The following is an 18720-nucleotide window of genomic DNA, read 5'->3' on the forward strand; positions in this document are numbered from 1 at the left end:
TGTCATTACACACTTATTAAAATGGATATAATATACATAACAAAAAGTGAACCCAAATGCAAACTATGGATTTTGGTTAATAATAATGTGTAATAGCAAAATGATCAGTTGTTGCCAGAGGTTCAGAGAGAGGGAGGGAGGGATGAATAGGTGGAGCACAGGGGATTTTTAGGGCAGGGAAACTATTCAGCACATTGTTATGGTGGACACATGTCATTACACACTTATTAAAATGGATATAATATACATAACAAAAAGTGAACCCAAATGCAAACTATGGATTTTGGTTAATAATAATGTGTAATATTGTTTCATTAGTTATAACAAATGTACCACACTATGCAAGATATTAATAATGGGGAAGCTGGGTAGAGAGGTGAGTAGGTATATGGGAACTCTCTATACTTTCTGCTTAATTTTTTGTAAACCAAACATTGCTAAAAATATTCTATTAATTTTGAATAAATAGCTGCTAGACTTACACTTTCAAAAATGTATACGCAAATACAAGCATAGCAGCATTATTTATAATAGCCAAAAAGTGGAAACAAACCAAATGCCCATCAACTGATGAACAGATAAACAAAACATGGTATATCCATGCCATGAAATAGCATTCAGTCATGAAAGGAAGTACTGATACATGCTACAACATGGACGAAACTTGAAAACATGGCAAGTAAAAGAAGCCTGTCACAAAACCCCACATATTGTGTAATTTCATTTGCATGAAATGTTCAGAATAGGCAAATATATAGAGATAAAGTACCATGTGGTTGCCTAGGTTGTAGAGAATGGAAAGTGAGTTAATGACTAATAGGGTTCTTTTTGTTTTAGGAGGTGAATGAAAATTTCTGAAAACTGATTGTAGTGATGGATGCACAATTTTGTGGAAATACTAAAAGCCATTCATTGTATACGTTAAGTAGATGAATTATATAAAAAGTAAATTAGATCTCAATTAAGCTATTATTTTAAAACTATTGTTAATGCATTCAAGAAAATAAAGGACAACATACACAATTTAAGCAAAAAATTAACATTCATAAAAGGCAATCAAAGGAAAATCCTAAAACTGAAAAAAGCAATAGTTGAAATTAAGTGCTCAGTAGATGGGTTTAACATTAAATTAGTCAAAACATAAATAAGGGGATTATTAAAGTCAATAAAAAATAACCAGAATAAAATTTGGAAAAAAATAAAATAGAGAAATAAGTACATAAGACATATGGAGAATATATAAAATATTGTGATTATCTGGGCCCAAATCATGGGAGTAGTGAGAAAACACCCACTTCACATGAATCACAGGGACTTCTCTAAAGAAAAAATGAAGTTCTGTTGCCAGAAGTAGAAAGAGTGAGTTACAAAGAGACAAAAACAATGGTAAACAACAACCTAGGTGCACCAGTAATTACATAGGATCCATGGAATTGTAACCTGATCCAAGTGATAAAAAACGATGCAACTCATGGTAGAGGTTACTAGAAATTGCTGAGGAAAAGTGTTAAGGGAGGAAGAGTTTATGACACAAATAGACCATGTGTGAAAGATATTGTGGAAATGCAAAACTCTAGAAAAAAGGGGGATCACACAATGTTTAAAAAAAATCATTGTTGAAGGTTATACATAGTTAAAAATCCAGACATTTCAATTAGCCCATGTAAATGATGACTTGCTCACTTTTCTGAATTTCAATACAGTGTGAAGAAGACTTGTTAAGTTTTTGACTGACACCAAAAAAATAAAAAAATAAAAAATAAAAGAGGTAGAAAGGCTTTTTCTTTTATTGTGAAACTGAAGAAAAGATAAGTCTTATAAGTAGCCCAAAGTCTCACTAGTATTTTCCCTAATGAGAGAGCTAATTCAGAAGAAAAAACTGCAGAGTCTTCACCCACTCTTCACCCACTGTATGGGATTAAGTTCTAATCACATATGATGAAGTGGCATGACATAGCTGGCTGTACTGGTTAAGTTGTGGAAAATGGTCCTTGAAGCTTCAGAAATTGGACAGTGTACATAGAAAAAGAATGAAGTAAGTCCAAAAGAGTAGAAGGACAAAATTAATAAAGAGAATAGCCAAGATAGAAAGGAAAATTGTAAACTTGACCAGGAAAGCCAAACGCTTGTTCTTTGAAAAGACCATTAAAATAAACAATATTTGGCAAATATGATAGACATGTAATTAGCTATAAAGCAGAGAGGAGCTTTTTTAATTGCAAAAGAATACTATGCCAACTTTATTCCAACATATTTAAAATTTTAGAGGCAAATTTATTTTAAGATCCTAAATTCTAATTAACATTAGGAAATGAATTCTAACAATATATTAAAAAATAGGTCCTTATGATCAAGTATGGTTTATCATCATAAAGCACATTCATAAAAATAAAGTAATAGGAATGAGGAGAGAAATGTCCATATCCAATATCAAAATATACTCCAAAGTTTCAGTCATTTAAAAAATCTGATGATTATAATCATTGATGAGAAAAATATATGTTTTCATGTCCTTAAAATTTTTCTGACTTCAATTGAGTGTGGGCTACAGAGCAAGATCCCATCTCTAAAAAAATAAAATAAAAATTCCTGGAATTGCAAAACAAAGTCGTAGGATACAAGATAAATATATGAAAGTCAGTTGCTTTTCTGTATACCAGTAAAGAACAAGTGGAATTAGAAATACAATACTACTTACATTAGCATCCAAAAAATGAAACACTTAGGTATAAATCTAACAACGTATGGACAAGATTCTAATGACACAAACCACAAAACTCTGGTACAAGAAATAAAAAAGAACTAAATAAATGAGATATTTCATGACTCAATATTGTCACAATATCAGTTTTCCCAGACATTATCTACATATTCAAGCAATTCAATTCATAACCTCAGCACATAATTTTATGGATATTAAAAAAGTATTTCTAAACTTTATATGGAGAGGCAAAAGACCCAGAATAGCCAACATAATATCAAAGAATAAGAACAAAGTTGGAGGACTGACATTACTCGACTTAAAGAATTACTAGAAACCTACAGCTATCAAGACAATATAGTATTGGCAAAAGAATAGACAAATAGGTCAATGGAACAGAATAAAGAGCCCCCAAATAGACACACATTAATATAGTCACCTGATCTTTGTCAAAGGAGAAAGGCCGATACAATGAGGAAAAGATAAAGTTTCAATAAATGTTGCTAGAACAACTGGACATCTATATGCAAAAGAATGAATCTTGACACAGTCCTTATAACCTTCATAAATATTAACTCAAAATGGATCATAGACTTAAATGTAAAACACAAAACCATAAAACGCATAATAGATAACATAGGGGGAAATCTAGATGACCTTGAACATGGTGATGTCTTTCAGCATATGCCACTATAAGAGCACAACCCATGAAAGCAAGATTTCAAAATCTAGACTTTATTAAAACTAAATATTTCTGTTATGTTAAAGACACTGTCAAAAGGATAAGGCAACAAGATACAGAGGGTGAGAAAATATTTTCAAAAAGTATTTCTGATAAATGACTACTATTCAAAACACAGAAAGAACTCTTAAACTCAACAAAAAAGAAAAAGAACAACCCAAATAAAAAGTGGGCAAAAGACCTGTACAGAAACCTCACCAAAGAAGATATATGAATGACAAGTATATAGGAAGATGTTCTACGTAATACGTTATCAGGGAAATGAAAATTGAAACAATAGTGGATTCCCACCACATGCTTGTTAGAATAGCCAAAATCTAGAACACTGAGCGCACCAAATGCTGGCAAAGATGTGGAGCAACAGGAACTCCTATTCATTGCTGGTGGGAATGCAAAATGGTACAACTACTTTGAAAAACGGTTTGGCAGTATATTAAGCAATCACAGTCCTTGGTATTTAGATGAATATGCTGAAAAATTATTTCATACAAAACATTCCACAAGTATGTTTACATCAGTTTTATTCATAATTTCCAAAAGTTAGAAGGAAGCAAGATTGCTTTCATTAGGTGATTGGATAAATAAACTGTGGTACACCAGACAATGAAATATTATTCAGTGCTAAGAAGAAATAAGCTATAAAGATGTGAAAAGACATGGAGGAATCTTAAACGCATATTGCTAAGTGAAAGAAGCCACTCTGAAAAGGTTACATTATGTATGATTCCAACTATATGATATTCAGGAAAAGGCCAAACTATGGAGACTGTAAAATGATCAGTGGTTGCTAGGAATGAGATGCAAGGAAAGGACAAATAGGCAAATTATAGAAGATTTTTAGGGCAGTGAAACTATTTGGTATGATGTTGTAATGGTGGATACATATGATTGTACATTTGTCAAAACACATAGAATGTACATCAAGAGTGAATCCTAATGTCAACTATGGGCTTTGAGTGACAATGATAATTCAATATAGTCTCATCAATTGTGAAATATGTACCACTCTCGTGGGGGATGTGTATAATGGGGTAGGCTATGCATGTATGTGGGCAGTGGGTATATGGGAAATCTCTGTATCTTCCACTCAATTTTGCTGTAAACCTAAAACTGCTCTAAAAGAACACAGAGTCTATTTTAAGGGGGGAAATAACTTGTCAAGAGTAGTTCCCATGGTGTTTGTTGTACTTTTATCATATTCCTTACAAGGAGCAAAAATCTTTTCTATGCCTTGGTGAATTGTCTCACGCTATGTCATTTCTTCCTTCAACTTCCAACATTTTATTCCTTGTGCTTTCAATGTCATGAAATATATCTGAGAGTTCATGTGAAGTTTTGTGTTGATATCACTTACTGTGGGATGTCTTCATCTTTTCGTCACAACCACTTGCCTCATTTATGTTGATTCTGCCTTTCCTAGGGTCCTTGGGTTGCATATTTAATCTCCATAATGTCTGCAGAGTCAACATTGCCCTGTTCACCTATTTCTTCTACAACTCACATCTATTAGAATTTTACTTCCGTGTAATCATTATTCGTTTCTTTGCTGCATTTTTGTCTCAATTGCCTCTCTTTCTCTCTGTTGATTATCCAGCTTTGTTAAATATCATGTAGATTTATCCCTGGGAAACAAGGAGGCAGCACAATGACATATTTTGCTCTGTGTGTGTGTGTGAATTGTGTGACCAATCACCAACAGACTACGGAAGAAGTGACTTGATTGGTCACTGATGGTCACGCACATCTGGTATTTACATGGTGATTTGTGGACAATACAGCAAGCTGTGAAATTTGTGCTTTGTGCAGTTTCTCACAGTTAATATATTATGAAAACTGAAATTTGAATTGTGTTGTTTTGGGGACTGGACTATTTAACTAATGGTAACTAAAATTCATGCACATGTGAACTTGACATAGCAAGGACAGAATATATGGCATAAATTTGGTAATATTCCAATATAAGACAAAATACTTAGAATAATGTAGACTAGCATAAGAAATCATATTCTTGGTATGAGGAAGTCTTTCCCTAAGCAGATCGTGAAACTGAGATAGCATAAAGAAAAAGCTGGTGGATTTGATGTGACAAAAATTAAAGAATTCTACATGACTAAAGGCAATCTAAATAGAATTAAAGAGCAAAGGAGGAACTAGGAGATGTGTAAACATATGACCTGGGGTTTGGCCACCAATTCCTTTCCTTCACAACAGTATCAGGAGGGTAAATATCAGAGAGTCAAACTTTCTGAATCCATGGATGAGAGATTAGACCAAAGTTCTCATACAGAGCTGTGGGGAGGCGGCTCTGTGGCTAGTGAGTGGCCAGCACAGGTTTAGGGAATTGGAGGAAGAGGCAGGCGGCAACAGGCAGATGAAACATACTCTTTATTGTCAGGGAGATGCAGCGCACAGCTAGAACATGGCAAGCGCTTATGTATGGCTCAGGACAATCGTGGCAACATGCCAAGTGAAAGCGTGATCACATGGGTTCACACAGGAGATAACACTTTGGTTACGAAAGTGTGCTGACTCATGCCTCCCTGGAAGGCCGGCTTGCCAGAGGGTGGGGCCAGAAAAAAACGGCAGTCATCTTAGTTTGGCCTAGGAAACGTATTGCCTGTACAAATGAATTTTCTCTTACAAGAGCAGACTTCATTTTGTGGAATGCAAACTACCCTCCAACAGGAAAGGTGGGGAATTGCCACTCTAACCCAGATTCTTGGCAATGCACTCAGAGAAACTGTGTGAATGATGAACCTCTTGTCAGTCCTATAAGAAAAGGAGCTCAATTAACAGAATGTCAGTTTCTCCAGGGTAGAATTTCAATATTGTCTGAGTACCACTGAGCTTTGCAAAACAGCAAAACACACAGTCTCTAGCAAATCACTGTTAAACAATCAGGTGGGAAAGAAATGAAAAAGCTGATGAACTTGTCAGTTACATTTGCAGCTCTGATTCCTGGATTTAGCGATGATGAGAACCATCTGATGCTACGGACATGCGCCCTACGGGGCATAGGGATTCAAATGAAACTGAGGGGGGAAGCATGTACCTGATAACCCACCTACGCTGAATTATTTATAGTCTCAAACTGGAAAATTTTGATTAAGAAATGAGAGGATAGAGGCAGGAGCAGCTCCTGAAATTGTGCCTAAATACCTCAAATATTCCTAAGGAATCCCGTGGACAACTGTGTCAGAGAGGAGCTGACAAATGGAGTCTAATAAGCGCAGAGATCGTGCCCTTGTCAGCCAGCATACGGAGAGCATTACTGATCCTCAGCAAATCATTACCGATCCTCGGAAAAATGTGCTATGTCTGGGCCCAAAGCCTTACTGGAATTTTCCACAGATGTGTGATATTGGAGATGGGTTTGCAGCTCCACTCACCAAATTACCTTCGCAAAGTGCAGTAGGTCACAGGCATTGGAACAGAGGCTGTTCTGCTCTTTCTTAAGCAGAAAAGCATTTTTAAAGTGTCAGGGTATCACTCACAAAGGATGGGAATAGCAGATTATGGATTACTGATTAACACAAGCGTCTGTGATCCCTCAGCTAATAGCCTTCTTTAATGTGGGGTAAAAGGCCTCAGGTGCTGGCTGATCAGTCACAATCCCTCTAAACAGGTCTTAACCAGGCTGGATTGGATGGATTCAGGCCTGGACATCTGGCATCTGGTACCAGCTCTTTCTCTGCCCTCTAGTATGGCTTTAGACAAGTCCCTGACACTTTTGCATTATAGTTTTTGTTTGTTTGTATGTGCATTTAAATACATGAAGTAGTGACAAGACTACTTGTGGCATATTCTATTAGAAAAGCCTCCATTACCATGTTCAAAGCAAACAGTAAATGCTTTCCCTTACTATGCTCGTGTAACAGTTTCCTGGACTCTTCTCTCTGGCAGGGTTGATAAATACACCAGACAAACAAAGTCAAAGAGGAGACAGTACATAGAATTTTATTCGATTAAGTCTTGCTACTTCCATGTGACTGTTAATCGAGAATATACAGTGGTTCAGAACACAGATTAACAGTGTTTCAGAGTAGGTCCTAAAGTTAGACTGACAGAATTTAAATATCTACTCCAAAACATTGTAAGATCTGGAACAAATCACTTCCTTAAGCTTCATTTACTGTACCTAAGGAAAATGATAGTGTCTACTGTGGTAGGCCGAATAATGCCCCTGCCCCAAAATGTCCACTTCCTAATCCCCAGAACCTGTGAATCTTATATGTCAAAACTGCAAGAGAAGGGATTAAGTAAAGGATCTTGAGATGGGGAGATTATCCTCAGTTACCTAGATGGGCCTTCAATGTAATCACAAGTGCTCTTATAAGAGGGAGCAAGAGAGAGATTTTACTACAGTCAAAAAGAATATATCGTGAAGCAGGCATTGGATTGATGCAGCCAAAAGCCAAGGAGTGCTGGCAGCTACCAGAAGCTGGAAAAGGCAAGAAATTGATTCTTTCCTACAGTCTCTGGAGGGAGCACAGTCCTGCCAACTCTTTATTCCAGCCCAATGAAACTGGTTTCAGACTTCTGTCCTGCAGAATTGTATAAAATAAGTGTGTTTTGTTTTAAGCCACCAAATTTGTGGTAGTTTGTTAGAGCAGCCATAGGACACGAATCCATACCTATTAGGAACTGTTACTCCAATTAAAACGTGACTGGAAATGTGGTGGTATGCCTAACATGCAGTGGGTGTACTGTACATGTACACTGTTCTTGGACATTGAAGCTTTGATTTTAAGGAATCATCACAACCAATGCAATGGCTGCCATTTTTATCCATATTCATCCTGGGATAAATGACTAGACACCTGGAAGAAAGTTCAAACCTTCCCCACAGACCCTCTCTTCTCTTATTACTTAAAGAGAAAATGTTATTCCTCATCATTTAAGTCACATTGTTCTTTTCCTTTCCATCTACTTTTTCATTACTTTTCATCCATTCTGTCTTAACTTTAAGGAGAACCAAGTCATTTTTCAGTGGATTCAGGTGCTACCCCAAGTTAATATTCTAATCGTATCTTCTCCTCTCATCCAGGCCTCATCACGAAAAAAAAAAAAAAACTCTGAACTTAAATTCTCCTCAGGTTCCAGCATCACTCATTTTCTCATTTCTCTCTCCTGCCTTTCATTCAGACTCTTATCAATTTAGTCCTTTCCCTAAGCATGGCTTATAATGAGGTGACGTTGCCAAGTAACAGGAGTTCTGATTGTCTGGTTTTAAATCCTAGGGTTTTGCCACCTATGAATTGTGTGATATTGAGCAAGATATTTAACCTCCCTGGGACTCAGTTACCTAAAAAAGTGGGATTATGACTGATACCTATCAATATGATTGTTATTATGAGGACTAAATGAGTTAGTATTTGCTAATCACTTAGAGTAGTGTTTGTCATAGAGTAAACACTACAAATTCGTCAATAATAATAAATGCAAATTCCAAGCTTATCACTTACATCCAACTTTCTGTCAAAAGTTTTGATGTCTATTGAGGTTAAGTTCATAAATATCTTGTCATTTTCAAAGCTCACATTTTCCCTATATATATGAGATATATATTTGGTAAAATCAATAAAACTTCAAGGAAAAGATAAGCATCTTTTTTGCTGATTGTCCATATGGCTAACTCAGGTATTTAATGATAGTTAGTGCTTCCAGATTCCTATACACCAGCCTAGGCTAGTCTAATGGTAAATTAGAAATTGACCTACTTTGTGTTTTGAACCCTTTACCTGAATGCTCCCTCCCCACAACCCCCATCTCTTTGTTCACAAATTTTCATTCCCCCTTCATCCTATGGAACGTACTTCCAAGAAAGTCTCTGATATCAGTTATTCCCAATGTAGTGTGGATTTAAAGCAAAGGTACTATCTACCTAAGAGAGACAATTTTTTAGCAGAGGTTTTGTTTTTCTGGTCGCTACCTCCCACCCCCATTTGATGCCTTGGGCAGATCCAGGATCTGTATCATGGCTCTGATACTGAGCAGCTGTTTGATTCTACGAGCCTCAGGTTTCCTATCCAGAAGGAGCATCTCAACATGACATGACTGTCCAGGGACTTTTGAAAGGACCATCCACATCTCTGGCTCAGGTAAAGTATGAACTGTTGTTCAGGAAGCCCTGATTACATTACATCCCCTGGGATCATAGTAGTGACTGGTTCAGGGAGGGTCTAGGCAGGCTCATCACAGTCAGGGGCAGTTTCTAGATCTTGAAGATAAAAATATCTGGAGAGGGAAAGAAAGATGTGCAGCCGTGAGTCCGAAATTCTCAAATTTTCTACAAGCCACCTTCTAGTTCATGAGAAATAGATGCAAGGGGAATATTCTGCTTATTACCAATTAAGGTTTTAGCCCCAAAACCTATATAAAATTTTTAATCTTATGAGATGAATAGGACATTTGGAACAATATGGAGTGTAGACTGCATCAGAATTACTTAGAGTGCTGCTTGAAATCCAGACTCCTGGCTTTACCACAGATCTAGGAAATTAGGATGATGAGGCCAGAATTAGACTTCTTTTTTTGTAATTAGTGATTAGTGAACATTTTTGGCTTAGCCTAAAAGCAGTTTGAGTTGTCCCTTTGCCCTCTTCCTTCTAAGATCATGTCCTTACTTTGGTCTTATAGCTTCCAAACTGGGTGAGGGAGGGGCAAAGGTTCTGGAAAAGGAAAGGATCCAGTCAAGTAAATAATGCTGAGTTTGGAAAAAATACTTTCTTATGGGCAAAGAGTACAAGAAAAAGGCTATTCAAATTTTAGGAAAAGCAATAAAATCTGTATGAGAAAATAAGTTGAAGTAACAAGAAAATTAAACTGTGGCAAGATTTTAAACAACTGATGTAAAAGGCAGAAGTTGAGGTGCTATACCTACAGAAAAGAAAATATAATCCTATCACACTATTTTCTCCAGGACTGGGCAATACTTAAGTAGTTAATAAAATTTATTTGTTTTCAACCCTTAGCGTCAATCTGTGAATAAGACATGGGACATGTTGCTGCAATTGCATGACAAGATGTAAATGTTCATAGCACAGAAAAACAAAAGCAAATGGTACTGACAGAGGTGAGTTGTGCCTGGGAAAAGGAAAGGCAGTTGAATGATAGGAGCACAAACAGTGTTGTGTATAGAGATCACAAGGTAAAGGTGAAAGTTGATAAAAATAAGAAATATAATGACAACTAATTATTTCCTGAGAGTATCTACGTGTCGGACAATGAAGACTACAAGTGCAACTCTCCACTTAGTCATCCTGAGCAACCCCATAAACCAGGTATCCTCCCTTTCCCGGACTTACAGATGAGCAGATGAGGGCATGGGAAGATTATGTAAACTATTTAGGGTTGCACAACTGAGAAGCTGAGGAACAATGATTCCAACCTCAGTGGTCCACTTCCAGAACAATGCTTATAGCCACTATGCTACCATTTCCCTCATCAACAAAGCCAGCGAAATTACATTAAGTTATGAAACAGAAGCTGCAAAATTAATGGAATGAATATGATATATTGGAAAGGAAGAGGGAGGAAATTAGTGAGAGTGTGAGTTTATCCTCCTCCTTCATGTTAGGGTGGGAAACATATTTTCTAAAATGATATGTCATGACACAGCAGAATAGGCATTAAATTCACAATTATGGAATTAACATCAAAATATCTAAAAACTGTCTTTGGAGAGGGGAACAAGGTGGAAAAGGTTGAATTTCAGTATTTTTCAAGTTGATACCCTATTCATGTATTATTTTCATAAAAAATAAAATAATATTTCTATTTTTTTAGAAATAATTTCAGCTGTGTAAGTGCATCAAAACGTGAAAATCAAAATAATCTTTGTATCTCTCACACATTAATTAAAAGTCTGCCTTCTCAGGATCATTATTTTTACGTTGAAGGGCTTTTTAAAAAATGTCAAGATGTACAAATTTTTAACATTGTTCCTGGTAATATTGCCAGGCATGGTAGAGAGAGGGTGCGGGATTGTTAGAAACAAACTGGATTTCAACCCTACTTCTGAGAGGCAGTTCTGACTACAAAGGGCAGGTGATGCTCTGCAGCCAGGGAGTAGGAGCTTTGATCCTCCGGACCTGTAATAAACAACCTAGAGTAAATAAATCACACAACAGGGTGCCTGGAGGAGTCGGGTATTCTCTCTGTGTTGGTTTTCTTTGTTTTTACAGGGCTAATCTCATAAATGTTGCACTAGGCACAATATTGTGCATTTTTAGTCCCAGTTATCACATTTTTACATGTGTTTACTTCATAAACGTAAGCACTTTTATGCTCCCTTTAAAATGTGGTTCTTCCATTTGAATTGCCTAGTAAAGGCAATCAGAGCACCATTGCTTGAGGAACTCACTCATGGGGCATGCACACACGCGCACACACACGCACACATACAAACACACATATACACACACACAGTCTACATATCGATCTGTCTTAGTCAGTTTGGGCTGTTATAACAAAATGCCATAGATTGGGGCTTAAACAACAGACATATACTTCCTACAGTTCGGGAACTAAAAAGTCCAATATCAGGACAGATGCCATTTATTGTGAAGATCATTTTCCTGGCTTGAAGATGGCCACCTTCTTGCTATGTCCTTACCTGGTCGTGAGAGGAAGCTCTGGAGTCTCTTCTTGTTCTTATAAATGTACTAAGCCCATCATCGGGTTTCAACTTCGTGAACTCGTCTAAAACTAATTACCTCTAAAAGGCCACACCTCCTAATATCATCACTTTGGGGTCAGGGCTTAAAAATATGAATTTCTGAGGGGACAGAAACATTCAGTCTGTAACTCACTCACTGTATCTATCTGTCTGTCTATCCATTTATTCCTATGTATAGAACAGTAACAAAAATGGTTTACAAGTCACTTCCCTGTATTATTTGATTTTAAAGTTTCAAAAACCTTGTGATGTAAACAGTCCATAGAAAAGGCACTGAGTTCACTGAGACTTTTTTAAAGGTTGGGTCAACTGTTTGTGATTGTACAACCAATACATAACGGTGCAAGGAATTCAAACCACATTCCTTGTCTTCCTCTCCTCATTCCCTCCCTCCCACTTGCTGATTTAGTTGGAGCCACATTGCGTACTAACTGCTCATTGAGGACTCCAAGTATCCTTTCTTGCAGACTTTGCAGTGATTATTCCTGTTATCTGGAATGCTGTTACCTCAGATAGATGACTCAATTGTCTTTCTCTAGATTTCATTCAAATGTCACCTTCCCAGTGAGTCATGTCTTGTCAACAGTTTAAATTGAAAACCCTCCTTCTCACTTTCCACAGTCTCAATCCTCCTTGGGCTGCCCTGTTCTACATAGCATTTGTTACTGCCTAGCCTAAAAGATGATTCCCAAGTTTTTTATTTTTTTATCCCTTTCACTGGAGTATAGGGGTCCACAATGTCAGGAGTTTTGCTTTTCTTCTAATTGACACTACTAGCTACAATAGTGTGTAGCACATCCTAGATGTTCAAGAGATATGTTAAATTGAAAATTCGTGAATGAACTGCCTTCCAAGCATTATAGTAACTGCATCTTCTACAGGCATCTCATGCTTTTAAAAGTGGAACTCGTGTTTTTACCAAAATCACTCATGTTCAACTATCCAAGCTAGATGGGTAGAATAGACCAGGGTTCCATAGGGCCACCCATTTCACTTCCGTCCTACCTCCTCACCATCCCCACTCTTTTAATAATTGATATCAGCTCCTTTAGACCAGGGGGTCGTTGTTTCACCTTCACTGGGTCACTGCAGTATTACTAAACCTCCTTGACTCTGCTCTGGCACCATTTACTTCTTCCTTCTCACACAGTCAGAAAAACGTTTCTAAAATCTACATAAAATCTTCTCACCTTTTTGCTTATAATACTTTCATGTCTTCCGATACTTTGAGGAAAATGGACAAATGCCTCATGGTGGTATTTAAGTTCATCCACGTTCTGCCCTTCCTTACCGAACCCTATAGGTGCATCTCCCAGCTTTGGTTCCACTCTTCAGACACAAGAACACCTGTCTGCTGTCACACTGCTGGTCATCTCCTTTCCCTCACTGTGAGAATGCTATTGCTTTGACTGGGAATGGTCTTCTGCACTTGACTGTTCCCTTGACCCCCTGAAGATGCAGTTCATGGTTCATTTCCCCTGAAAGTAGTTTATGTTTTTCTCCCTTGCTCCCTATATCTCAGTGCTTACCCATACCATTGAACTTTTGGTCCAGTCAGCTGTCTTTCCCTCTACATTGTAAATGTTTCTGGGGTGAGAGATGTCTCTCAACTCTATATCTCTAGGGCCTAGCACAGAGTCTAGTGGAGAGTCATAGCTGGATAAATAATGAAATGAGTTAGAAGCTGAGGGACATGCTGTACTTTCCTCTTGTCCCCATCTTCAGATGGTTTCCCTGGGTTGTGAAATGCCTTAGGAAAGGTGGAATTTTCAGCAATGAAATCTAGTGGAGACACAGTAGGACTCGAGGGTCAGCCAGAGCTAGGTGTGATCGTAACTGCTGTGAGTCAATGGCCCAATGTTTACACCAGAGCCAGGCCAGGTATCATAGAGAATCTTTTCTGATATTTTCAAGCAGCATGAGAAATTCTAAGTAAGGTTATATTTTCAGTAATTATAGAGCAGATGTGAGCTCTTCATTGCTTTGTTCCTCTAGAAGCAAGAAGCTGGATGCCAAGCTCAGCCCTCTGGGTGAAGTGGGAATGTGTGAGCATGACTGGCCTAAGTCTCACCTAAAGACACAGACACACAACAAAAACACATTTATGCATTTTTAAAGACTAAAGTCAGAAAGTGCGTTTCCTCATACACATCAGGGAGGATCTGGCCTCCAATGAGGTCGGGGTGGTTGGAGAGAAGAACGGAGGGAAGAGGCGAGGGTGATGCAGGGTAGCTACTTCTACATGCTATTCCCTGGGAATCAGGAAAGTTTGTGTAAAGTCTGGCTCAACACGTCACCCCTCATACATGCCAATTCTTCCTCCACAGTTGACTCAAAGAACAAAGACACAAGAGCAGAGTCAGATTAACAGAAGAAGGGTTTTATTACATGGTGTGGGAAAGTAAAGGGCCCACTGAGGAAAGTGGGTTAGGGGAAGGGAGAACCTGCACATAGCAGGGGCCTGGGGAAGACACATGGAGCCCAAAGCTCCCACCACTCACAGGGGCTGCAGGTCTCATCAACACCAGTTGGCCTGGACTGGTGCTGGCCAGCAATGCAGTACTGTCCCCAGTGCCGGGTATCCTGGTGGCAACTCCAAGCCAGATGCCAGCAAAGCTGATGGCCTTAGGTTGGCACTTGGTGGCTGGGTTGCAGAAGAGGCCAGGCCTATATCTTGTTCTTGTGTTGCTTCCTTCCCCACATGAGAGATTGGTGAGACTATTGCTGTCCATCAGGAGGCTGAGGGGTGGCTTCTGGATTAGGACGATGCTTGAAAATTGCAGCTGGTCCCCTGACTGACTGTCCAGGCATGCCCATGCCATTGGAGACCTGTGCTGAGGCAATGCTGTCACTGGGTGGTGTGTTCCTAGGAAGCCCCGTGTAAAAAGGGCCTTCTAGGAGACAGGAGGAGACCAGAAGATGTCAACCTTGGAAGGACAGGTGGTATCCAGAGTACTGGTGTCAAAGACAGGCACGGGTGATGCAATTGCAGAGGTGCTGCTCACCAGAGTGGAGGTAACAGGAGGGGCTGTGATGGGAAGACTCATAAGAACAGGGGCTCTGGGAAAAGAAGCTCCCTGATGCTGCCTATCAGGGATCCCAAATGTGGGTCAATGGGTGATTCCTGGGCCAATGAGGTGGTTACGGTTAAAATTTGAGGTGGGGCAGTGGACTGTAAGTGCAGATGGGCTGATGGGGACTCTGGTCTTTGAAGGGTGCCTCTGTTCTGCAGTATGGGGGATTGGGGAAAATGGAGGAGAGCTCATGCTAGAGGTTGGGGGAGAGCTGAAAATAGCAGCCATAGACAGGGGAGTGGTGTCCATTTCAATGACTTCAGGGTCTAAAGTAGGTGCTGGTCAAGTGTGCAGATGTGCTGGCTCTGGTGGTAGACATGGCTGCTGTGGATTGGGTAAAGGTGGCTGTGATAAAAGCAGGAATCCCATTAGAAGGGCCTGGAGGACAGGTGGAGAAGGAAAGAATAGGACACGTAGGGAACAAAGGAGGAGGGATGTGGAGGAAAAGGGGAAGAGGAGAGGGGTTGGAAAAAGAAGGAGGTATGGGAAAGAAAGGAGGAGGATAAGAGAGAAAGGAAGGAGAAAGGATTGGGTGGGAAGGTTGAGAAGAGGAGGGAATGGAAGGAGGAAGGATGGGGAGGGAAGGAGGAGGATAGTAAGGGATGGAAAGAGGAGGAGGGATAGGAAAGGAAGGAGAGGGAGGGGAAGGGATGGAAGTGGGAAAGGAAGAAAGAGGATGGCTAAGGAAGAGGAGAGGAGGGGACAGGAGGAGGAGAGTTGGAGATGGAAGGAGGAGGAGGAATAGGGAAGGAAAGAGAAGGGGAGGTGATGGAAGGGGGAGGGATAAGGAGGGGCCTAGTTGGGAAAGGAAGGAGGAGAAGGGAAGGGATGGTAGGAGGAAAGACAGGAAAAGGAAGAGGAGGAGGAATAGGAAAGGAAAAGGGAGGAGGGACAGGAAAGGAAGGAGGAAGAGTGATAGGGAATGAAGGAGGAGGAAGGATAAGGAAGGAAGGGGGAGGAGGGTTCTGGAAGGAAAGGGAGGAGGGAAATCCACACACATGGATATGGGGGTCTGAGTTCTGCACAAGGGTCGCGTCGATGAGAAGGGTAGGGAGCTAGGAAGTTTGGGCAGGTCAGAAACCGGAGGCACTGCAGCTGGGACTGGATGAGCAGGGGCCTCATTCTCTTTAGGTGGACTTCCCACAGTGGAACTGGCCCTAAAGGGAGGAAGAAGTTTGCAGGAACAGGCAGAGGAGAGCTAGGGATTGTGAATGTTGTACAAGAAGGTGGAGGGACACGCAGGATCAGAGGTCCAGCAGCCAGGTTGGCCAAGTCAGGGGTGGAAGGAGGAACCGGGGCATGGAAAGTGTAGGACGTGGCCAGGGGCTGGGATTCTGCCATCCCAGCAGCAGGTGGGGAGAGTGGGGGTGGGCTGGGTGGCGCTGCAGCTTCCCAAGGCCTCTGTCTTCTCCCCAGAGCCTCTGTTTTCTCCTCTAAGATCTTGGTCTTTGACATGCAATGGACTCCTCCAAGATTCCTCAATCTTCCTCAGCAGCTATACAGGGAAACTTTGGAGGCGGGGGCAGCTCACCTCTGTCCCTCAACAGTGACAGCGGCAGTGGCAGCAGCAGCAGTGGTAGGGACATTTTTCTTTTGCAGGGCCTATTCCTGGTAGCTCTGCGTGGAGAAGAGATCCTGGGTGCCATATGTGCAGGCTCTTTGCCCTGCATCTCCTTCCCCGACATTGGTGCCTGGAGCGGGCCTGGAGAGCTGGGCCCATGGCCTCCCCGCAGCAGTCTGGTGGCCAACTTCTCCAGTAGCCACGAGCAGCCTGGGGCTGGGTCAGGGAGCACTGCTGCACCTGGGTCAGGCGTCCCAGGAGGCAGGACACCTTCCGCAGGGCTGTGTGAGCCAGTGACTGCATGGCCTTCAGGGCAAGAGATCATGGGAGACACCTGGGCCTCCTCACTCCAGGTGTTTTCAGGGTGGTGGGGGTGGAGATGTCCCTCCAGGGAAGGCCCAGGACTGCATGTCCAGGAAGTGACGTCACCCTGGCTCTCCAGTGCTGGTGGTGCTTTCCCGTAGCTAGGAAGGCCCTTTTCCTGTCTTCTTGCCCTTGGGTCTCCATGAGCAGTCCTCCTCCCCCTCCTCCTCCGTGGCCTTCCTGAGTTTTCCTGGGCTCTCACCTCATTCCTCTCCTGGCAAGGAAGGAGGAGGTGACTGGGTGCTGTCAGCTTGGCAGCCTTGACCACCTGCTTAGGTGGTGAACGCAGGAGAGTGACCTTGCAGCGGACAGGAGGGACGTTGATGGACCTGGACTGTCTGATCATCTGGAGTCGCCAGCAGGCGGCACAGGGTTGTTTGGGGCACCCCCCGCCAGGATACGGTGGGAAGGATGCCCTGAGGGGAGTTCATAGCCTGCTGGGGATGGGATCCTGCCTCTTGGGCGTGATGCGAAAGCCCCCTGCTCAAGGCCGGCGATCCTCATTGGGGTTGGACAGCCTGGGACAGGGCAGGAGGTGGGAGGGCGGGGGGAGCTGCGTCGCAGACAGAAAGTCAGGGAGGGTGATGGCCCGGCAGGGGTCTGTGATGGCCAGGAGACTGGGCTTGCTAAGAAGATTGCCCATTCGGCAAGCTGCGGGCCTTAGGTGCCAAGAAGAGGCGAGTAAACGGAAAGCCCTCTCCTTCGTGACCACCTCCGCCGCAGCCCGAGTGCGCACTGGTCAGCGGGCTTGTGTCCGTTGTTCTCAACGGCGCGCGGGGGCGGGCGCGGGAGCCCAGCTGAGGGCCCCGGGAAAAGGCGCCAAAAGGCAAAGCGCAACTTCCAGCTGCTGGTGGCAGGTGTTTGGCACGAGAGGGGCCACTGTGTGGGGACTGCTGGGGACTGTGGGCGCCCGATCAGCCAGAGCCCTTCAAGCCTGGGAGCGGCTCTGCAGGCTCCAGCTCCAGGCCAAGCGTGGAAGCCACCGCGATCCTGCCAGCCTTCTCCAGGGACCCCTCCACTGCCTCTGCCCCACCATGGCCGCGAGGGTCACCAGCCCCAGCTAAGAGAGTTTCTGAGGAGGAAAGGCGGGGCCCTCACCACCAGATGCTACACCCTGTGACTGTGGTCGCCAACCCCAGCCTGTGGACCTGTACTAGTCTGTGGCCTGTTAGGAACCGGAGGCACAGCAAAGCTTCACCTCTATTTACAGCCGCTCCCCATTGCTTGCGAGGCTGTACATAAGCTACGCCTCCTGTCAGATCAGCGGTTGCATTAGATTCTCCTAGTAGCACAAACCCAACTGTAAACTTCGCATGGGAGGGATCTAGGTTGCACGCTCCTATGAGAATCTAATGCCTGATGATCTGCGGTGGAGCTGAGGTGGTGATGCTAGCACTGGGGAGCAGTTGCAAATACAGATTATCATTAGCAGAGAGGGCTGACTGCTCAATAAACGTAATGCACTTGAATCACCCCGAAACCATCCTCCCCATCCCTAGTCCATGGAAAAAATTGCCATGAAACCAGTCCCTTGTGCCAAAAAGTTTGGGGGACCGCTGCCCTATGACATCCCTTCCTGGAAGATAGGTTGTCTTTACT

At 42.0% G+C, this 18720-nt stretch overlaps 1 protein-coding gene across 1 annotated transcript; it reads right to left on the bottom strand.

Annotated features, from left to right (window-relative positions):
* Nucleotides 1-16675: 16675 nt before the first annotated feature.
* Nucleotides 16676-17467, bottom strand: LOC105806802 (nuclear pore-associated protein 1-like). Its single transcript, XM_012640009.1, has one exon. The coding sequence runs from the start codon at nucleotides 17465-17467 to the stop codon at nucleotides 16676-16678; it is 792 nt and encodes a 263-aa protein (XP_012495463.1).
* Nucleotides 17468-18720: the final 1253 nt, after the last annotated feature.

The sequence above is a fragment of the Propithecus coquereli genome, unplaced genomic scaffold, assembly GCF_000956105.1.
Source record: "Propithecus coquereli isolate 6110/MARCELLA unplaced genomic scaffold, Pcoq_1.0 Scaffold147, whole genome shotgun sequence".
NCBI classification, from domain to species: Eukaryota; Metazoa; Chordata; class Mammalia; order Primates; family Indriidae; genus Propithecus; species Propithecus coquereli.

Coding starts and splice junctions, on each gene's coding strand:
- LOC105806802 (XM_012640009.1), bottom strand. CDS start 17,467: ATGATCAGACAGTCCAGGTCCATCAACGTCCCTCCTGTCCGCTGCAAG.